General features: G+C 49.6%; 1 protein-coding gene across 5 annotated transcripts in view; it reads left to right on the forward strand.

Annotated features, from left to right (window-relative positions):
* SNX29 (sorting nexin 29) overlaps positions 1–23,046 on the forward strand; it is a 580,852-nt gene that overhangs the window by 121,816 nt on the left and 435,990 nt on the right. For all 5 annotated transcript variants that reach the window (XM_080678985.1, XM_080678988.1, XM_080678984.1 and 2 more), the window contains 2 exons: positions 19,135–19,198; positions 21,305–21,433. In XM_080678985.1, the coding sequence (XP_080535111.1) occupies positions 19,135–19,198; positions 21,305–21,433 (193 nt within the window). The remainder of the gene's footprint in view (positions 1–19,134; positions 19,199–21,304; positions 21,434–23,046) is intronic.

Here is a 23,046-nt window from a genome sequence, read left to right on the forward strand (position 1 = left end):
AGGTTTCGATGACTCTCCCTTCCCATGTCCCTGCTTGGGGACATTTTCCCCACAGAGGTTCCTGAGGCAGGATGGAGGTGGGAATCTCTTTACTTCTGCTCAGCCAGTCCCTGTCCTCAAGGGATCCTGCAGTCAGTCCTCCCCTGGGTAATATCTCTGCTGCCCACAATGGTGCCGTGTATTATTCTGAGAAAAGACTAATTTTCTAGCTCTCAAGATGGAACTTGGCACCGACTTTCGTCTTCTTTCTAGATGAGTGGGTTACACAGACGCCTCAGCCGGGAGAGTATGAGGAGCACAAACAGGCTTTCAGGGGCACTTCCCTGCCGACCCCAGCCCAGTGATGAGGACAGCACAGGGAAGCATGGGGGGTGGGAGAGGTGTGAGAGGGAGGGTGGGTTGCTTCACCCCTCACTTGCCCGGCTTCCCAGCAAGACTAAGGCCCAGGCTTTAAAAAATAAGCACATGGCCCCATGTTGATCACTTTGAACGAGGCACTGGTGCCTAATATAGCCTCTGTACTGTGACTCAGTTACACGGCAACTTCCTGTCTGATTCTGCAGGTTCAGGCCCTTTAAGACAGGCTGCCGGCTAAGGAAGCAAACCTGGTGATTAATAGGAAATGGTATTTTTCCTTAGGGGCCCCAGGCTTTAATAAAATGGGACCTGCACGAGGATTCCTAGAAAGACAGACAGTGAAGGGACGCACCGTACTCGTTCATAGTGAGATGGCGGTCCATCTGGGGAGCAGGGCACAGGTTCATGTCCACGTTCTCTCTCCCTGGCTCACTTTCCTCCTCTGAGCCTGGCAGGGGCCTGTTTCTGTACTTGGGCCAGAATCCGGGGCCTGTCACCTCCCTGCCTGCCTTTTGTCTCCCCTGTGCCTATCTCGCTCCAGCCACATGGCCCTCAGGCACCTCTTTAGACTTGCCACGTCCTTCCTCCCCTCGGGCACTTCCTCCTCCTCTGGCCTGGAACGCTCACCCTCCTCCCATGCCCTCTGCCTACCGAAGAACTCTTATTTTGTCATTTTACAATTTTCACCTTTGTTTCCTCTGTCTGTCCGACCACGCCCTCCACACATAATTTGGTCTTTCTCTTTTCCCTTCCTAGCATCTCTCACTTTGTGACAGTTTTCTTTTTAAAAAAAATTTATTGATTTTTAGAGAGCAAGGAAGAAAGAGAGAAAGAAACATCGATTGGTTGCCTCCCACATGTGCTCCAACTGGGAATTGAATCCAAGACCTTGTGGTGTATGGGACAATGCTCTAACGAACTGAGCCACACCTGCTGGTCTGCTGCTGAGTGAGAGGGACCCTGGATCCTCACGGGCTAGTGGCATTCATGGCACCCAGCAGATGCTTGGAATAGCTGGTGAATGACATTGTGAACTGCCCAGGGCATGAAGGGTTGAGAGATGCTGGAGCTGCCTCCTTGGAGAGGTGGTTGTGAACTTGCTAGTGAAGGAGGGCAGGGCTGGGAGGTGGAGGCAAGTGTGCTGGTCCAGGAACAAATTATCTTCCCTCCTCCCTGGGTTTTAGGACCGGCCTGGGGCAGAATGGACTTGTGGCTGGTTGTGAGGAAGGAGCCTGGATTTGAGCACTGGCCAGAGCTCAGTTCTCTGTGTGGCATGTGCTGGGTGAGCCCCTTGGCGTGTGTGCTGGGGTGGCACTTCCTCCTCCTTGAGGGGTGCTGTGCAGGTGGGATCAGTGAGCACCCTCCCTCGTGCCTAGTGATCATTCACAACACCTGGTTCCTGTCTCGCGAGTTTTTATGCAGGGAGGCCCACAGGTTTCAGGTCAGTGGCCTGAGTGCTCATTTGGCCTCTGTCTTGTACACTGATCCTATGGGCTTCATGGCGGTTTGGAGTCTCGCTGTGAGGAATCACTGTGAGCATTCAATGTGGCCCAGGCTTTGTGACTCTCAACATAGGGAACACCCAAACTGCAGGTTCCTGTGAAAAAGGGAGGCCTGCTGACTAGTTGGGGATGTCCGTCAGCCCTTTGCTGCGCACCTCCAGCTGGAGGAGATGGGTGATGGAGCACCTGTTCCTGTGTCTCCCTCCTGCTGGCCTCTGGGGACAGCCTGGCTGCCTCCGTGAAAGCAGGACAGCCTTCCTCCACGGCTTTGTAAGTCTTGGGAACGGGGAAGCAGCATGAGAGAGGGAGGGTGTTCTTTTGGACTGCATTTGAGACTCCCGCTGCGTCAGGGTGGACCATTTCTGCCAGGAACAGGATTTCAGCCTGTTTACTCCGTGCCATGCTTTCCCTTCCTCGCTTCTGTCGGGAAAGGGGGCTGAAAGGAACTTGGCTGCACAGACTTGGCTGCACATGGGAGGCGGCCGTGTCCTTGTGCTTCCCTTGGGGCATTTGATGTGGGGTGGTTTTCTCCTGGGTGGGGGCATGAATAGGAGGGAGGGAGTGATTGACCTTCCAGTTCCTAGGCGTGCCTGGTGCTTCATTCATTTTCTTTTAATCCCATAACAGCCGTAGGAGGTAAATATTGATTTCTCCATTTTACAGTGAGGGAACAGGTTCAGAGAGGTTAAATCATTTGCCTGAAGTAAGGAGCTGGTAATTGACAGAGCCCGTCTGACCAGCAAGGTGGTTTTTGTGCTGTGCTGCCTTCCAGGGAAATGAGTGAATCTTGAGGAACAACCGTGCGTAAGACTGTTCCACCCTTTCAAGTACTTTATCTTATTTAGTCCCCAGGGCCACTGTGTGGTATAAGTAATTTGATCTCTGTTGTAACAGGTGGGGACTTCAGAGCTTGGAGAGGACAGGTAACTTGGTTTTCAGCGAGATTTGGGTTCAGTGTGGGGATGGTCTTAGGGCTTCAGAGGCAAAGAGGGTCAGTGTCATTGTTCACTTACAGGTGGGCCCGAGATGGGTAGAGGTGGTAAGTCAGTGAGGAATGTTTTCAGCTGCAAGTAATCAGAAACCCAATTAACAGCGACAAAGTATTTATACAGGCACACTTCGGTTCACTGCTCTTCACGGATTTTCTTTTTATAAATTGAAGGCAAGACCCTCCACCAGCAAACACATTACGACTAGCTTTATTGCATTACTTTATTAGTTAACTAGTGGCCCGGTGCACAAAATTCGTGCACATTAAAAGGGGATTAATTAGAGGAAATAATTTAATATTGCTACTTGCCCTTTCTCTATAATAGAAGTGTCAGAGATGAAAGAAAATTAGTAAAATGTATATGAAAACCTTCCTCCTGCCAGAGTCTGGGGCACACCACGGGACCCAGAGTCAAGTCCCTGTCCACCCACATGTGCCTCAAAATCGCGTGAAACCCAGACCGGGCCAGACCCCCCCCCCCCCCCCCCCCCCCCCGCTCATTGGGATAGATCCAGACCTGGCTAGTCCCACCCTTGTCAAGCCCCAAAGGGCAGGGAACGTAGCCTCAGGTCCCCTGGCCCGGCGCCAGGATGGGGGGTGTGGCCTGAGGTCCCCCAGCCCAGACCGGGGTGGGGGGGCGTGCCTTGAGGTCCCCCGTCAAACCCTGCCAGGTGTGGGACATGGCCTGAGATCCCCTGTCAAGCCCGCTGGGTGGGAGGCATGGCCTGAGGTCCCCCGTCAAGCCCCTCCAGGCGCGGGGGGGGGGGTGTGTTGCAGACTCAGGTCCCCCGGCCCGGCACCAGGAGGGGGGAACAGCTTCAGGTCCCCTGTCAAGCCCCATTGGCAGGGGGGTGCAGCCTCAGGTTCCTCCTGGGCAGGGGGCATGGCCTGAGTTCCCCCTACCCAGCACTGGGGCTGCACCTTGAGGTCCCCTGTCAAGCCCCATCAGGCAGGGGGGCACAGCCTCAGGTCCCCTGGCTTGGTGCTGGGGTGTGGGTGTGGCCTGAGGTCCCCCAGCCTGGTGTTGGGGTGGGGAGCATGGTCTGAAGTCCCCTGTCAAGCCCCCCTGGCCTGGCGCTGGGGCGGGGGGGAGCAGCCTGAGGTCCCCTAGCCCAGCACCAGGATGGGAAGCGCACCTTGAGGTCCCCTGTCAAGCCCTGCTGGTGGGGGGTGTGGCCTGAAGTCCCCTGTCAAGCCCCACCTGGTGGGGGGCGCAGCCTGAGGTCCCCCGCCCTGGCACTGGGGCGGGGGGAGCAGCCTGAGGTCCCCTAGCCCAGCACCAGGACGGGAAGCACCTTGAGGTTCCCTGTCAAGCCCCGCCGGGTGGGGGGCATGGCCTGAGGTCCCCTGTCAAGCCCGACGGGGCGGGGAAAGGTGTAGCCTCAGGTCCCTGCTGATTGCTTGTTAAGGCTCCTTATGGGAAGTTGGCCTCAGCTGTGGGTGCAGCCATCTTTGTGACAGAGTGATGGTTAATTAGCATATTCCCTCTTTATTAGATAGGAGAATGGAGGTTGTCTGGAACCAAACCTGCAATGTCTCTGAGATATGCCTGTATTTCTCCTATAACGAGGAGTCTGGAGGTAGTTGGTTGCTGGCATGGGTAGCTCAGTGCCACTGAGGGTTCAGGCTCTTTCTGACCCAACTTCTGTAATTGTTGACATTCATCCTGATGCTTGTTGCCTCATGTTTGTAAGATGGTTGCTGCTGTATCGGATACTATATCCACTTCAGGCAGGAAGCAAGGGAGAGAGGTAGCACCTTGCTCTCTTCTTTTTTTTTTTTTTTAAATATATTTTATTGATATTTTACAGAGAGGAAGGGAGAGGGACAGAGAGTTAGAAACATCGATGAGAGAGAAACATCGATCAGCTGCCTCCTGCACAACCCCCACTGGGGATTTGCCTGCAACCAAGGTACATGCCCTTGACCGGAATCGAACCTGGGACCTTTCAGTCCGCAGGCTGACGCTCTATCCACTGAGCCAAACCGGTTTTGGCTTCTTGCTCTCTTCTCTTTATCAGGAAAATAAAAGCCTTCCCAGAAGACCACATAGCAGACTTCCCTTTACATCTCAGTGACCAGAACCGAGGCACATGGCCCCTCTAGCTGCAAGGAAAACTGGAAAGTGAGTTTCTGGCTTCCCAGTCTGTAAGGGGAAAGGCAGCAAAGGAGAATGGTTGGGAGTGGCTTTTGGCATAGCCACCCAATAGGCAGCTTAGTGTAGTGTGACAGAGATTGCTCAGACTGAACAGTGCAGGTGGCAGCTGGCAGGGCCATAATGCTGGAATGCCATAGAGAGGAGCTTTAGACAATTTAGGAAAGCCCAGAGTGGCAGGACTCATGAGGCTGCTGGAGGAAAGCAAGATCACTGAAGAGAGAGAGTTCAGGTTTAATAGTGTGGGGGCCACTCACTCTCCTGAGCCCACGTTTCCTGCTTCGGTTCCCTTGGAAGAGATGCGAGGGAACGTCCAATGAAGGTCTGGGATGTGCCCAGCATGGCAGGTGTCCAATGTGCATTCTTTCTTCTGGGGCTTCCACAGCCACGCCCACCCTGTGGTCACCATTCCCAGGGCTCTGCCAGCAAGGGGTGCACACACCGCCTGAAGAGCTTTGCAAGGATTACAAGCTATGTGACTGCTGAAAACGGGGAGTCCATGCAGTTTATTGTTCCTCTCTGCCCTTTGAAGCTTCTTGAACCAGAATAGGGGTGATAACAGGAAGTTCTTGGTGAGGAGGCAACTCGGTGTTTTTTGGCCCTTGGGTTGCTAAAGCCATCTGTAATCAGGTACTGATTAAGTCCAATTAGGGGCAACTTGTCAGCTTTCCCTTCACCACCCATGTGGGTCTCAGAACTCACCCTCCGAGATCTGAGCCTCTGATGGCCAGGTGGGGGGACTGAGAAGGGAGCCCCCTGCTGCTGGTCCATAGTAAGTGGCAGTCATAAGGCCATGGCACTTCCTTAGAGTTGGAACTGGGCTGAGAAAGCAGCAGCTCTCCACTCTGCCTGGTAAAGCACCTTGAACTAAGAACAAAGGTGGTAGCAGAAGGTTCTTGGTGAAGAGGCAGCTCAGTGTTTGTTGGTCCTTGGGTTGCTGAAGTGATCAGGTACTTACTTGGTCCCATTCACACACCTTTGCTACAGTCCTGCTGTCAGGCACTGTGTTAGGCTGGGCATCGGAGGGAAACTCAGAGGTGATGGATTGAATCCTGCTCACACAAAACTCTCCATTTAGTAGGGAAGGTTGTAAAATGGAGATGCTCAGGCCGCCTAAGGGGGAAGAACTGGCTTCATCTTGCAGGGCCAGGAAGGCTTCCCGTGGGAGAGTGTCTGAGCTGCATTTTAAAGGTAAAGTAGGAGTGTTAAATCCATGAATGTTAAAGGGCACTGATTGTTCAGTTTCCAATTACACACTCTTCCTCCAATATGGCTGGTGTAAAGCAAAGAGCTGAGGTCCTAGAAAACCTCAGCGTGTTGCTTGCCAATTCCAAAGAAATAACCTGGAAGGACTGGCTGTTAAAGACATGGGTTTATTAGGATTTATGTGTGCACCGGTGTGGGGTGGGGTGTGTGTGTGTGAAGTTTTCTGAAACAGAGGCTTTCTCAGTACAGAAAACAAAGCAAGCAATGCATGCAGGAAGGACATGCTCTAGAGCAGCGGTCGCCAACCTTTTGGACCTCGTGGACCACCAGTGGTCCACGGACCACCGGTTGGTGACCGCTGCTCTAGGGCACGCTGTGTGAGGTCAAAACCCAAGCTATAGACAGTCTGGGCTCACATCGAGAAAAGTTTCTGTTTAGTCCGTCCTTCCTTCCTTCCTTCCTTCCTTCCTTCCTTCCTTCCTTCCTTCCCTCCCTCCCTCCCTCCCTCCCTCCCTCCTTCCCTCCTTCCTTCCTTCCTTCCTTCCTTCCTTCCTTCCTTCCTTCCTTCCTTCCTTCCTTCCTTCCTTCCTTCCTTCCTTCCTTCCTTCTTTTTTTATAGTAAAAGCTGGAAATTTATATAGTAAATTTTTATAGTAAAATCACAGACTCCCACGTGGGGAGTGGGAAACAGTTCTTTAACAGATGGCCATCATCATATTCCCACAAGGTGGGAGGGGGAGGTGGAGCTTGGGAAGGGGCCCTTCTCACATACCACACAGCTGGGCCTGAATATCCTATTCTTAGCTTAGGAATTGCCATTACCTGTGCTGGGGCGCAGTTTGATGACTCGTCTCCTTCCTGCTGCGTGAAGGGAACCCTCCTGTTTTCCATATGAGGTTAGATATCGCCTCTGTTCTCAACAGTCAGGGCACCTGGAGGGGGTCCTTTTGGCACTCAGGGGCAGGGTGGTGGGCTCAGTGTCAGGAGAGCCAAGCGATTTCCATTGTCTCCTGGCCACGTGTGTTCTGGTGTCTCTTGATTGTCATTCCACCTTTCTGGGCCTCACTTGCCTTGACTATAAACTCGGAAGCATCATTCTGCATCTCTTCCCTGATGGTCATGACTGAGTAGGTGACTGGAGGGGTGATTGCTTAGCATTGCATCCTTCATCTACGAGCACCTCATGCCCTCTCTCGAGACCCTTGACTCATCTCCATCATTTTGGCGGTAGATGCTAAGTACCATCATGCCAATTGTAGAGGTGGGAAACTGAGAACCAGAGAGGGCAAGCAGCATACACATGGCTGCACAGGAGGTAAATAGCAGAGCAGGGACTAGAACCCATGCTCTGTGTATCAGATTTCAAAGCATTGAGGTGTAGCGCAGGAGAGCGTGGAGTTGGTGCCACTCAGCCTGGTGTGTGAGATCTGTCTGTGTTCTCCCAGTGGCTGTGTGCTTCTAATTAATTGCAGATTATGTGTGTGGATCTGTCTGATTGAGAATTGCCCATACATATGATATCACAGCCTGAGGGTGGAAGGAAGCTGTGCAGCTGATGTCCTAATTATTTATGGGTATTTCACATGCAATTAATCTCCCTTGCCATCCGTTAACCCTGCTACCCTGCTGTGCGTGAGGCCAATCGCAGCGGATGTTGGTGGCACAGCCCTCGGGGCCATGGCAGACCTAGGGCTTTAGGCAGGTCACGGTCACGTTTCTGCTGGGGTCCAGCCAGTGGATAGGTGCAGATGACAGGATGCCTAATATGCCACATTTGCTTGCAGGAGCCAGAAGCTAGAAAGGCTCATTTGCTACTCCTGATGAGTCACAGCATCTCAGAGCTAGAAGGATCCTAGACAATCAGCTTGTCTAACCTCCTGTTTTACAGACTAAACATCTGAGACCCAAAGTGGGTGTGAAACGCTTAAAGCACCTTGCCAGTTAGCACCTGAGCCAGCCAAGGACCTGGAGTCCTTATTGGTTACTTGCCGTCACATCACACATCTTTGTGTATAATGTTATTTTCTCATCCTGTGTAAGCCCCACCTCGCTGGGCACGTTGACTCCAGTGCCAGCTCGGCGTGGGTTCCAAGTCACAGCATATGAAAGATGACTCATTTGGTTGCAGGTGACAGGAACCCATTTAAGTAAAATAAGGGAGTGTTATCGCTCTCATACCTCCAGCATCCAGGGGCACCATTGTGTTTAGGCAGCACTGGGTCCTCAGGATCGGTGTTCTCTGAGTCTCCCTCCTGAGGGGTCATTTAGTAGAGGTGTGATGAGGAGAAGCTGGGTGAAAGCATGCCCTTGCCCTGTGGCCAAGCTGACTCTGCCTGGAACCTGCTTAGGCTTTGTCTCTTGAGCATGTGATTTTTGGGGTAACGTGCAGAGCCCGCATGAAACCCTGGCAGCCTCTTTCTCAGATCCCACCATGAGGTCAGGGAGACAGTATCATATGAGTATTATGGTTGTGGGTCTCAGTGCTAAATAGCCTGTGTTCTGGTGTCTGTTTCCTTCTCTATAAAATGGGTTTGATTCCAGCACCTCCTTCCTGGGGTTGTTTGGAGGGCTTAGTGAGACAATTTATGTACAGATTTTCACCCAGTGTCTGGACATGGCATATGCCTGCTGGCAGCTGTTATTAGGAAAGTCATAACTTCTCAGTATTCCACCTGCAAAAGGGGAAGGGGGACACCACCACTTCTATGAAGTAAGGAACTTATTGGTTTCTGTAATACAGCCAAGCCCAGACCTATCCTTCAAGGTTGGCAGTGGGTGAACAATTGTCACGTGTAGCAGGGCAACTAGAGCCCAAGGCCCTCTCTCTTCTCTCTCCATCTGCTTTTCCCTTTTGGCGTGCTCCCTAGTCACACCGAAACCCCAAACCTCCTCTGGGGGCACTGTGTCTCCCCCCGCCCCCTTTTTAAACTTTTTTTTTAATTTATTTTTTTAATCTTTATTCAGATTATTACAATTGTTTCTCCTTTCCCCCCCCCCCCCCCATAGCTCCCCTCCACCCGGTTCCCACCCCACCTTCTGCCCTTACCTCCCCACCACTGTCCTCATCCATAGGTGTATGATTTTTGTCCAGTCTCTTCCTGAACGCCCCCATACCCCTTTGCCCCTGAGAATTATCAGTCCACTCCCTTTCTATGCCCCTGATTCTATTATATTCACCAGATTATTCTGTTCCTCAGGTTTTTAATTCACTTGATTTTTAGGTTCACTTGTTTATAGATATGTATTTGTTGTTCATAATTTTTATCTTTACTTTTTTCTTCTTCCTCTTCTTTAAGAATACCTTTCAGCATTTCATATAATACTGGTTTGGTGGTGATGAACTCCTTTAGCTTTTTCTTATCTGTGAAGCTCTTTATCTTCCCTTCAATTCTGAATGATAGCTTTGCTGGGTAGAGTAATCTTGGATGTAGGTTCTTGCTATTCATCACTTTGAAAATTTCTTGCCACTCCCGTCTGGCCTGCATAGTTTCTGTTGAGAAATCAGCTGACAATCATAAAGGGTGCTCCCTTGTAGGTAATTAACTGTTTTTCTCTTGCTGCTTTTAATATTCTCTCTTTGTCTTTTGCTCTTGGCATTTTAATTATGATGTGTCTTGGTGTGGTCCTCTTTGGATTCCTTTTGTTTGGGGTTCTCTGCGCTTCCTGGACTTGTAAGTCTATTTCTTTCACCAGGTGGGGGAAGTTTTCTGTCATTATTTCTTCAAATAGGTTTTCAGTATCTTGCTCTCTCTCTTCTTCTGGCACCCCCATAATTCTGATGTTGGTACACTTGAAGTTGTCCCAGAGGCTTCTTACACTATCTTCAACTTTTTGGATTTTTTTTTCTTTTTGCTTTTTCGGTTGAGTGTTTTTTGCTTCTTTGTATTTCAATTCTTTGACTTGATTCTTGTTTCCTATAGTCTGCTGTTGGGTCTCTGTATATTTTTTATTTCAGTCAGTGTATGTTTAATTTCTAGTTGGTCCTTTTTCATATCTTCGAGGGTCTCGTTATATTTATCGGCCTTTTCTAGGATATTCTTGAAAAGCCTATAACCGTGGTTTTGAATTCTATATCCAGTCGTTTGTTTTCCTCCATTTCTTTCGTTTGTGATCTGTTTCTTTGTCGCCGCATTTTCACTGCTTCCCTGAGTTGGTAGGGTAGATTTGTGTGCTAGGTTTCCTATATGGCCCAGTGGGTCGGCCTCCCCAGTTAACCTAAGGTGGATACTCTTGGTGCACCCCTTTGTGGACTGTGTGTACAGCCATGTTGTAGTTAAGTCTTGATTATTGTTGGTATCACTGGGAGGAATTGACCTCCAGGCCAGTTGGCTGTGAGAATCAGCTGTGTCTACGCTGGGAGAAGTTCGGTGCTGGAGACAGCCTTATAGGATTAGCCTTGCCAGATTGCAATAGCCTCTGTGCTCAGCTTGGATGGGGTGGAGTCTCAGGGTAGAGCAGACAGTCTTGGCTTCCCGTCAGCCTTGCCCTTGTGTGCACGCGCCTCCAGACCTCTGCCTTCCCCGGCTCCCGAGTCTCCGCCCGAGAGTCCAGATTCCCCCCACAAGAGCATGGGTCCCCGGGGGCTCACCTGGAACTGGGGTTCAGTGCAGTCAGAACTGGGGCTCAGTGCAGTCAGGAGCTTCCGACTCCCTTCCACTAGGGAAAGCCTGTGGCAACCTCCGCAGCCTTTGTGCACACTGGCGCACGCGCCTCCAGACCTCTGCCTTCCCTGGCTCCCGAGTCTCCGCCGGAGAGTCCAGATTCCCCCTCGTAAGAGCGTGAGTCCCCAGGGGCTCGCCTGGAATTGGGGTTTAGTGCAGTCAGAACTGGGGTTCAGTGCAGTCAGGAGCTTCCAACTCCCTTCTCCTAGGAAAAGCCTGTGGCAACCTCTGTAGTCTTTGTGCACACTGGCGCGCACGCCTCCAGACCCCTGCCCACTGGGGCTCCCCTGGGTCTCCCCCGGGTCTCTTGATTATCCGGGTGCCTTTCTCTCTACCTGACAGTCCAGACTCCCCCTGTATGAGCCTGGGTCCACCGGGTTTCGCCCAGAACTGGGGTTCAGTGCAGTCGGAACTGGGGTTCAGTGCAGTCGGGGGCTTCCTTCCCCCTCCCGCCAGAGAAAGTCGGCCAGGCTCTCAGCCGCCCTTCCTCTCTGCACGCACAAAGACCCTTTGCCATACCTCCAATTCTCTGTGAGCTTTTCTCTTTCCTTCTAGTTGTAGAATTTCCACTCAGCCAGCTTTCCTGTGGTTCTGGATGGCGTCCATTCTGTCTTTTAGTTGTAGTTTTCAAATTAGGTGCTTACCTATGCCGCCATCTTGGTTTCTCTCTGTGTCCTCTTTAATGCTCTAGCTCTGACATGGATTCTCTACTCCTCATGAACACATCTGTGACCAGACTGGAGCAGCTGATAAAGCTTGTCTGAATGTTGGGGTATATGTATCAGTCACCTTTCCCCCGTGGGGAAAACACCTGCAGACTTCCCCAGAGAAGCCATTGTGGCAGATCAGGACCAAGGACAGAGGCCTCCTCCTCTGAGCGATCTAGTGGTGCAGAACATAGCCTTTGTCCTTGCTTCCTGCTGTGTGACCCTAAGCAGATTATTTAACATCTCTGAGCTGTAGTTTGGTTGTCTGTAAAACAGGAATAGTGACAGCATGTACCTTGGGGTTATGGGAGGATTGACTGAGGTAATAACGTCTGTACAGTTCTTTAGGCAGGGCCTGGCCCACAGTAGGAGATTTTGAGTGCTCACTGCTGCTGTGCTGAGCCATCTTCAGCTCGGGGTCACCTGCCACCGTGCTTCCCAGCCTTGAATCAGCTGAGCAGCTTTAGACAAAAACACATGTGCCCGATCCCCCCTGGACATTGAGTTAGCTTGTCTGTGATGTAGTCTGAGCATTAAAAACACACACACGTGGTTTTAATGTGCAGCCCAGCCTGGCTGGAGAACCAGGGCCCTACTGGTGTCTGCGCCATCTCTCTCTTCTCATGTGGTGCTGCCTTACTCTGTCCAGGCTGTGCCAGGTCCAGGCCCTGGGGAGGGAGATTGGGGAGAGAGTCTTCCTTTTTCCCCAGGGCCATAAGCCAGGAAAGTTGCCTCCTTCAGCGTAGACATCACTCTCTGTAGTCTAGCACCGGGCAGTGAAACCCAGGCAGTGGTGGGGCCCACCCCTCTCCCTTTTCTTGCTGGTCAGAGAAGTCAGTGCTGTTTCTCCCTGAAGCAACCTCTGAAACTGTCTGTTTTTATTCTTCTGCAGATATCTCTTTAAGCTAAATGATGTGTTGATGCCTTTTATTTAAATAACTTTAAAGAATATGTGTAGAGATTCCTAGACATAAAATATGTGGAACTGTCTGAAATTGAGAGATTCCCTCCCACCCCGAGTTACTCCTAGTAACCTGATAACTTCACACACCCAGGTCTTTCTAGGCCTTTCTGAAGGGGGAGGGCAGGGGTGCTTGGACCTTTTTAGTCCCTGAGTGAATCACTTTGAGCTGCCCTGGGGAGCTGCCCTGGGGTGTCTAGCTCCCTCTTCTCCCCTCTCCTAGAGGTCTCGCTTCCATTACAGCCCCTCAGGCCCCTTCCAACTTTGTGCTTTTGACGTTCTCTGGTGTGGGGCAGAAAGCTGATTTTAAAAACGGCCGTGCATGTGTGTGCTACTGTCTTGACATTTTCAAGCTGATGGGTGGTCAGGAACTCAAACTTTAGGGCAGTGGGGTCTTGAAATGGTGGCCCAGCACCATGATCCGTTGTGCCTTCCTGGTAAGAAGTTTAGTTAATACCTTTTAAAATTGGTTTGTCTGAAAACATGGATTCTGGCTTGTCTTGACAAGTGAGAGGTGGGGGCAGCCTAGCTCAGTGGTCGGCAAACTCATTAGTCAACAGAGCCAAATATCAACAGTACAACAATTGAAATTTCTTTTGAGAGCCAAATTTTTTAAACTTAAACTTCTTCTAACGCCACTTCTTCAAAATAGACTCGCCCAGGCCGTGGTATTTTGTGGAAGAGCCACACTCAAGGGGCCAAAGAGCCGCATGTGGCTCGCGAGCCGCAGTTTGCCAACCACTGGCCCAACTGCATCTCTGTGTGGGACAGTGGACGGAGGCAGGGGCTGCTGCCTTAGCAGGGCACACACCCCCCTCTTCCCACTGCCCCACATCCCTCCGAGGACTGCAGTGCATCACTGTCATTACTTCTGTGGCCCTGTTTGAATTTGCTTTTGGGACACCTGCCTTAAGGTTTGTACTACAAGTCACTATAAACACTGTGTTTGTGTATGTGTGTGCGTGCGTGTGTGTGAAAGAGAGAAAGAGAAAGGGAGGGAGAGAGAGAATGATAGTGAGTGCACACACACAAATGAGCAAGAGAACCCAAATTACACCTATGGAAAAGTTGATAAAAATCTAGAACTTTACAAGGTAGTTTTCTTCTGTCCCTTGTGGTTTTCTTATAGTTCTCAGTCTGTTCCCATGGGTTTTTCAAACCCTTTCTTTTCCTTTCCAGGTCATGTTGAAACTGTAGTTTTAAAGCTGAGGGGTGTGCCAGGGGAGCAGATTGCTGATTTCCCCAAAGGAGGAGAAAGGTTGGGAGAGTGCTGAGGCCATGCTGGAAGCTGGTGTGCCCTTGGGGGCCTTTCTCCTTTGGAGGGGACAGCTAGGCCTGGTGCTGCAAAGGTTGGGACAGGCTTTTGAGGGAGCCTGACCAGGTGGGTCCTTGCCCTGCCGCCTCCTAGCTGTGTGGGGTGGGGAGTCACTCCCCTCCTCTGGGCCTCTGTTTCCCCATTCATATGAGTACAGTGATTCTTGTTTCTCAAGGAATCTTGTGAGAATGAAATGAGATTGTGTATTCAAAGTGCCTCTGCCTGGTGGGGCTTACAGAAAACAGCCAACGCCTGTGAGCACTGGCCACCCAAGCTCTAGGGACATGTCTTGGGGCATTTTTTTTTTCATCCTAACACATTGCAGAGTCGAAATCCTGGGTGGACAGGGTGTTGAGGGGAGGTAGGAGAGAGAAACAACAAAAAGCTAGAATGGCCCAAGATTGGTTTTAAAAGTTACACTTAGAGCTCAATATAGATTATCCTTTCTCTTGGAGATAAAAGGAAAGATATTGGGTAGACAGAAAAAGGAAAAAAAAAAGCAGTCTGTTAAATTTGAAAAATGATGGTCTAGGTTAAGTATATATCCACAGAAGAATGCTTTTATTTTTGTGCATGTACCCTCCTGAGCTCTCCCTTTAACTGTAACTGAGGATGGGCCCCAGGGGAATGTTTGTAAAGGCTCTTTTGAGGTTTTTGGAAAGCGATGCTATATAAAGCCAAAGAATTATTACCCAGTTCTATGTATATAACAGAGAGAGAGAGAGAGAGAGAGAGAGAGCGAGCTTGCATACTTCCAGATGTATGCATCTCCCCCTCATTCTCATCCAGTCTCCTTCCTATTTAATTTGGAAAAGGAAGTTGAGATCAGTTTACCTAAAGATAATTTGCCCTCCCCCCACCCAGGGCTTTAATGGCCAAAGGTGGGAAGGCTCTCCCCCCTCCCTCAACTTAATATAGTTCTTAGTATAGCAGCCTCTGACGCCCATGGTCATTGCGTGAATGCATGAAGGTTATCTGTCGCGTGTGCCTGTGTTGTGTTTGGGTTCCTTGGGGCTGGAGGTTGGTCCCTGGTCTGCCGACCTGTTTGAAATCAGGGATTCACGATTCACATGGTGGGTGCTGAGGAGGAGGGGAATGGTGTGGTAGGCTTGTCCAGTTTTAGGTCATGGTAATGCTTTTTGCCCCTTCCCTTCCATGTGTATCTATTCCCAGACACAGACTGGAAACAAGCTCCATTTGAGTCTGACTCCCTGTCACCGGGACAGGAAATTACAGCTGTGAACCCGGTGGTTAGCATTCTCTGGTGCGGCCTTGGACTTACTATTAAGCGCAGCTGACATTTCTGCTCAGCCCATCTCATGCTCAGTTCCTGCCGACGAGGGGCACATTTTCCCAGTGGGTGCCAGTCATTCACTCGTTTGTTAGGTCACTTATTCATCCAGTCTTGACTCCTTTTCCAGGTCTCTCCTGTGCACTGTCGTCTTCTCAAGAAACTCATAGGCGTGGGGGTGGGGCTTCGGTTGCCAGGCCTGCGGATGAACAGGTATATACATGGTGGGTGGGAGCTTGGGCAAAGTGGGGTCCAGTGAACTCTCCTGGGCTTGTTCTGCTGTGAGGACTCAGGTTCAGATCACGAGGGCAGAGAGTGTCGATGGGCTCCCAGGCACCTGGGGGGAGTCTGGTGGGAGCCAGGATGGCTGGCTGTTCCTGCGTTGCGCCTGCTAGTCCCGTGGCCACATGGTCTCGTGTGTCACCCTCAGAGAGCTGTTTTGGCTGTACTTGTGCCGAGAGAAACCAAGTCAGCCAAAGGTGAGTTTACCTAATCGACAGGGGTGCTTTTCAGACTCTGGGTGCCTCAGTGCTGTTACCCCAGGGTCAGGCCCATGTTTGACATTTAAGACACCAGCCAGGCACTTTCTCTGAGAGGTGGGCTCCCCTGAGAGGTTTCACCAACTCCTGTCTTTGGTGGGCTTCTGCCCTGTGCCTGTACCTCATTTGTCGCTGCCTCTGCATCTGGTGATAGAAGAGCCCTGGCAAACTGTCCTCGGCCTGCCTTTCAGCAGGTGGATCTTGGTGGAGTGATATGGACTGTGCTCTGGGGCGAGATGCACCGGCCCCGACCCCCCTCCATCTCTAGCATAGACTTGGCCCATCCCAAACTTCTGGAAGACTCTATATGGTTGGCTTAGTTTGACTCATCTAGCCCCTCTGGGTCCCTCTCGCTGCAGCAGGGGGTGGGTGGGAATTAGAGGTTGCTAGGGACAGAGAAGGGGCGTGAATAAGACAGGACAGACCTGCTGGCTCCCATATCTGCCACAGCCAGTGGGCATAGGTGTCACAGAAGTGATCCCGACCTGAAACTTGAAGGAGGCTCCAAGTAGGGGAGGCAGCCAGGCCTCCTAGGTGCTGGGAACAGCCTATGCAAAGGCACAAGAGAGGGGGAGCGGGTTTGATGTGGTGGGAGACAGCAGGAGGAGCAGAGGAGACAGCGGGGCGGAGCCAGTGGAGGGCTGTGGTGCACATGGGTTGGAGCTCCGCTGTCTGCAGGGTGAGCCCTGGGTGTAGGTGCAGCGCCGCTGGAGGAAGAAGATCCAGGCAAGAAGGCTGAGCATGAGCAGGGGCAGCCAGAGGGACCAGAGGCAGTGCTGAGGGGTCTTGGGAGAGGTATGGAGGGATCCACAGCGTTTGGGGCAGCAGCTGCTCGACTGCTGTTTCCCATCTATTAAAGCCTGGTCTACAGTCTCCTGTTGGCAGCTAGCCAGTGGCCCTGCCCATTTGCCCTGCCCATTGGTCCTGCCCATTGGCCGAATGTCTGACTGGCCCCAGGCCTCACCACAGAGAGCCACCCCCCTGAACTAGAGAGGGACAGCAGTGTGTGTGGGGGGCAGGGAGTTAAGAGCTTCTGGATGTTCTCCTAAGACGGGTCGGTAAACCCTTCCTGTAAAGGGCCAGATGGGAAATATTTTAGGCAGTGAAGGCCCCTCGCTCTCTGTTACCACAACTCAGCTCTGCATTGTGGCATGAGAACAGCCACAGACAACTGAAAGCATGGCTGTCTTCCAGGAAACTGCTGCCGACCCCTGCCCTGTCCCACGTGGTCGGCAATAATAGCACCATATTTTCAGCTGAGGGAACTGAGAAGCAAAGAGATGGTCATTTGCCCAGGTCGTCGAGGTGAGACATGGGAGGTCTGGGATTTGATTAGAAAACCTGTTTGCTGCCATCATGTTATTTTTGTTATATTGGCCCTTGATGTGCAGAAGTTATTTCCTTAACGGACTCGTTCTTTGCTTCATGGTAAGAAAGGCCTCTGCTGCCCCAAGATGGCATCAGTGTTTGTCCACATAGTCATAGCGCTTTTATTGCTGCTTTTCACATATTTAAGTTATTCTGTCTGAATTTATTTTGATACATAGCAGAAGCAGAGATTTAAGTCTTGTTTCTTGCTCCCCAAATGGTTTCTTGCCCTAGCAACATTTATGGAGGAGTCTATCTTTCCCACAGGGAATTGAAATGCTGCTCTGTATCCCATATCGACTGCTTACAGTTGAAGTTAACATTATCCCATGGCCTTGACCAGATTGGCTGTTCGGTTCACTGAGGCCACGTCAGGAATGGAATTTGAGATGGGTGGTCCTTGGCGCTTCAGCCTGGAAGGCCGCCATGCAGCAGCCCTGCTCTGCTGTCACTTGCAGTGTGTGAAGAGGGAGGAAATCACAGTGATAGACTAAACAGATAATGGGATGTGCGGTGCTGGGGACGGAGAAAAATTACAAATTAGGCAGCGCCTCTGCCAGTGAGTGTCGCCGGCTTGAAGAAATATAATATTTATGTAATATATGGACATCAACCCAAACGTCACCTACTGGTTCTACTGCAAAGTGAATGCATATAAAGTTAAAGTCTATTTTGGGGCGGGGGCGGGGGCGATACCAGGTCTTGGCTATTTCCTTTCCCACCGTTACCACCAGTGTTCCAAAGGCAGTGTGGGGAAGGCAGAAGGGACAGTCGTCTGACAGCCTTATTCCTGTGATGTCCCCCTCCCCCTTAGGATTCCTAGTATCAGAATACTGTTTTATTTGTATCCTTGGTCATTTTGACATTGAAGCAAATACAGGGCTGTGGTCCCGGAGGCTGGAAATGCACAGCGTGGAAGGGAAGGGTTTTATCAGCATGATGGTGTGGAATGGTATGGATTGGGTCATTGCTATTTCTGTGGCTTCTGTGGGACAGTGCCATGCATTTCTTAGGTGTATATAAAGCATTAAGTGATATAGTGCCAGTAGGAGCTTTGAACAGAGCTATACTTGTATAAGGGTTCAAATTTTAGCTAAAAGGAAGAAACCAACAATCCATACCTTTTTTCTAAAGAGGATTTGAAGCAGTATATTAAAACAGATAAGAAATAAATTGAGGCCAGTGGTAGGCAAATTGACACAGGTGGATATACAGGCTGGAGAAGATCAGAGTGGGGTTAGGGCACATCCTGGTTGGCACATGGCTAAGTACACTCATTAGATGTGTAATTTTCTCTGTGAGCTTCCTAGTAGCCACACCCAAGAGGGAAACATAGTTTATAGGGTTTCTTAGGTGGAAAAACCCCAAATAACTCAAGGAGAAATGAGAAGCTCCTGGACTTGAGATCCGAGTGACACAGTGAAAGATGTCTTGAATGCGTGGATGGGCAGTGAGAACAGTTGTTTGATGTAGGTAGGAAACTTGGGTGGTTATTTAATACGAAGGCATGGTTTCCTATTGGTGAATACTTCCTATGTAGAAGCTATCCAGGAGAGGAGCTCCTGTAAGTAATTATGGACTGTGTTTTGGGAATCCCGCCCGGCCCTCCCCTCCCCCCCGCCCCCGGTGTCGCCTGTATGCTGACTATAGAAAACCAGATATCTTAGTAAACTTGAGAATTTCTATGTCAATGTGGACCCAAGTGTTACTCGATCTGCTGTGTGATCCGCTGTTGATAGGCAGCTGTAACTGGGAATGGGTCATTGTTCAGAACAGATGTGGTCCAGCAGCAGGGACCTGGAAGCACTTAGAAACCGCAAGCCTGCTTTTTCCAGGCAGCTGAGGGTTCAGCAAAGAGACAATCCACACATATTTCATCCTGCCCTTCTGTTTTGTGTGGCTAATAAGAGTGAGCAGCTGAGCCCATTGGATGGATAACTTAGGCTGTATAGGAATTATTTTTGAAAGGGAACTTGTGTAGACAAGTTGCTATAAATAGCCCATAACCCAGATTGGTGGTTGGTGAGAGGACAGCAAATAGGAGCGATCCCCGGACTAATGTGGATGTGCTTTCTTCCTAGGTGAACTGCGCCAAGCCATCGTGGCCATGATGAACCGGAAGGATGAGCTGGAGGAAGAGAACAGGTATCTGACCTCCAGGCTCGGGGCAGGGCCTTGTCCTTTGACATTCTACCTCTGGGACAGAAAATATCACAGATGAAAAAATTCTGCTTTATTGGCAAAATTGTGACCAATGATTTTGTATTTCTTTTTTTTTTTGGTCTGTGAATTACCACTTTAATATATATATATTGTAGTCGGAGTGAGCAAGAAATGAAAACCTCACATTCATGGCACCACCTTAGAATAAGCTTAAAATTTGGTAAAGCAATCTTTTTAAAACTTCAAAAAACAGCCTTATTGAGATAGAATTCACGTATCATACAGTTCACCATGTAAAGTGTACAGCTCAGTGGTTTTTAGTATGTTCACAGCTATATGAATCACCACCACAATTATAGAACATTTTCATGATGTAAAAAGAACCCCATGTACCCTTAACGGTCACCCTCAGACCCAGTGAAGCAATTTTGTGAGTAATCTTTAATTGAGGGCCTATCTGCCATGTTCCAGGCACTTGGAATACTTGGCTTAAAGTTTTTCCACTAACGGGTACTTTGGGCAAGATGGTCCTTGAATTCGTTTGACTTTCCAAAAAGCTCAGGTGCAGACATTGAGAGGGCAAAGGGCTGTCTTTTGTTCCCTGTTGAAACCAGTGCTAGATACTAGGCAGGCATCATCTGTGTCGCTACCACCTGGCTGCCTGATGGGAGCCTCTCGACTGCCAGACCTTGTCTAGGCTGCAAGGTGGTCAGGAGAGGGATTTGCCTGCCTCCCTGGGGGTTAGGGTGGGTCGGGTGCCTGTATGTGTGCACGTGCGTGTGTGAGCGTGTGCTCATGTCACTCTCTTATTTTTTACTCAGAGCAGGAATTAAGACTCCGTGGTGACATGTCATCATGATTCTCCTTTTTAAACCTTATTTTGGGGCCTGCTTGACAAGCTTCTCCCTCATCCTTTATGGAAGCATACAAAAGCAAACAAGCATGATTTCTAAAACAAAAGAGAATTTTTAAAAACAGGATCTTTAGACAGCACGATTTTCCCAGGAAAACTTTCAACAAAGGGCTGTAGACATTGCAGGATTTCTCTTTGCTCCAGCTGGAGCTATTATGGAAGAAGCCATAGGTTTTGTCTTATCTTGTGAGAAACAGTAATCACCGTGTGTTAATTTCTTCTCCTTCCCAGAGAAGGAGAAACATCCTCCCATGATTTGTGTTGGAGTCCCAGGCCCAAGAGGGGAATTCTCTCACTAGTCTTGGAGAGTATGGTGAACAGTGGGGGTGGGAGGTCAGACACTTTTGCTTATATTTCGATGTCCCAAGGCAAGTGTCATCTAGATTTGGGAGGGAGATGCCTAAGAGTCAGTAAATACTTCCCAGAAATAGTCATTTGAGGTCAGTGAAGTAGATAGTCAGCAGACCAGGCTTGGCTCACTCCGAGGTGCTAACTTACAGTCATTTCTGGACGAGCTGCTGTCTAAGACCAAGGATGGCAGATTCACAAGTGCATGTGTTTTGGAGGGTTAACCAACTCCAGACATAAATAAAATATGACACGTGCAATGTCAAACTCTACAGCTCTATAAACTCTCTATGTGCTTGTTTAACCTGGAGGTGGCAGGGGTCAGGGTCAAAGTGTGTTTTGTGAGTAGAAGTGGAACTGAGGATAGACATCTGTCAGGTAATCTGAGCCTGTGTTCTATTTTGATGGCTCAGATTATTGTTTTGGTTTGAACTGGCATCCTTTCCTTTGTTAACTCTGTTCTTCAGTGTGGCTGTGACACAGTGGCCTCCGTTAAGGTGCTGCACCTTTGGGTGAGATGTCTGTGAAGGGGCTTGCCTCTTCTCTCAACTCACCGTTTCTCTTGATTACAGCTGCCCACAGGTTATAGCGGACACAGAGCCTAGGCCACAGATAGTTTTTCCGGGGCTCATGCTAATGATTACTCTGAGGCTTTTGAGCAGAGTTTGGTGTCTCCTTAAAGGAATTTGTAATGAGATAGACTAGAATTATGGCTTATGCATAGCCTTGTGGAAAATGAATGATTAGGTCTTGACTAAATGACTGTGTCCTGGGCTCGATGGGCTCTGGGTTCACAGCATCTGAACGGATGGGCCCTCCTCTTCCAGATCACTGCGGAGCCTGCTGGATGGTGAGATGGAGCACTCGGCTGTCCTCCGGCAAGAGGTCGACACCTTGAAGAAGAAGGTGGCTGAGCAGGAGGAGCGGCACATCATGAAGATTCAGGCCTTGGCAAGGTAGGAGGGCAGAGACACTGGGGGTGGGCCTGGGAGGCTTATTAAAGCCCAAGCACACCTTTACCAACACTGTTTAATTAAAAAGTGTTGTGACCAGTAGCAATAAAATTTATGCATTTGAAATTTTAATATTTTATTGAATACATGTTGAATAATATGTACACACATGATTCAGAATACAAAGCATATAAATGGTTAAAGTGTGCAATCTCCAGTGACCACGTTTGCCCAGGGGATGGGCGATGTTACTGTTTCCAGAGATGTCCATGCATGCACACATCTCTGGATGTGTGTACTTGCTTTTCATCTCCCTCTGCACCTCCCTTCCTCCTTTTCTTCCTTAATGCACAGTGGTGGTGTGTCTAATACACACTGTACATCATGGAGACGGTTCTGTGTTGTGCACAGGGCTGCCATCTTTAGTAAGTCATATTTCATTGTCTGACTGCACCAGAATTCATTTGACCGGTGTGCCAACAGCCAGGCATTAATGTGGTTTTGAGTCTTTTGCTACTTCTAATAATGCCACTGTGAGTAACCTTTGCGTTTTTTACTTTGCTCCTGCACGACTATATTTGTTGGAAAATTTATGGAAGTAGAATAGCAGGTCAGAGTTCTGTGCTTTTCTCAGTGGAGAGATCCTCAGCTTGCCCTCCATGGAGGCTGAGCCAGCTTACGTTCCACAGCAGCAGGGAGAGGGCGTGACCGAGCAGCCCACAGGGGTCGGCTCCAGCATCTGGGCTTTTGATAGCATGCAGGTGAAACATGGTGCTGGCAGACTATTTTTCATTTGCATTTCCCTAATTAAGAGTATGGCTGAGCCTATTTTTATTTAAGAACCATTTTATTTTTCTATGACTTTGTTTATATCTTATTAAGAAAACTATACGGTGAACCTCCCAAAATCCCAGCTCCCATAAAAACACGCATCTCTATGGAATTTGTTCACATGGAAAGATACTTTTATGGGCTATATTTAACATCTATAGCCTGTCATTGCTTAGCTTGCCTCTCTCCCCAACTTAAGCTTCATGTTAACTGTTTCTGATGCCTGGATGTAGCATTTCACTGAATTAATGTCATATTAAATAAGCATTTGCTAGACATTTGAGTGGGTCCAGTTTTTCTCCCATTTTAGGTAAGATAAACAGTTTATTGGTTGTTAATGTAAAACTACTTTAAAGTAAGACCAGGACATGCGAGGGAGTCGGGAGTTAAGTAAACTTGCAGCAGCAGCATTTATCGTCCCTGTGCTGTCAGGGCGAGTGGCACTAATGTAATTGTTATTATGTGGAATTGAAAGTTGGCACCCTGGTCCCATATTTAACTTTAATTTGAACTTCTCTCCTTTCTCTACATTTTAAAATGACACCTCAAGAGCATCAGAGACAGTTAAATGACTACAGCAAATGCCTAATTTGGCATTTTGTCAGCTGGGCCACCATTTCACCTGGCCCGGCAGGATTCTGTGGTGGAATGGTGTTTGCTCACAGTACAGGCTGCGGTCTATAGAGAGCGGTTCTGATTCATCAGAGAAAGACAGACTTATATTCCCTGCCACTTTGGATTGTGTTAGGAGTCAACTCCATTGTGTGAAGATGGCGAGTTTCTGG

The sequence above is a fragment of the Plecotus auritus genome (assembly GCF_963455305.1).
Source record: "Plecotus auritus genome assembly, chromosome: 7".
NCBI classification, from domain to species: Eukaryota; Metazoa; Chordata; class Mammalia; order Chiroptera; family Vespertilionidae; genus Plecotus; species Plecotus auritus.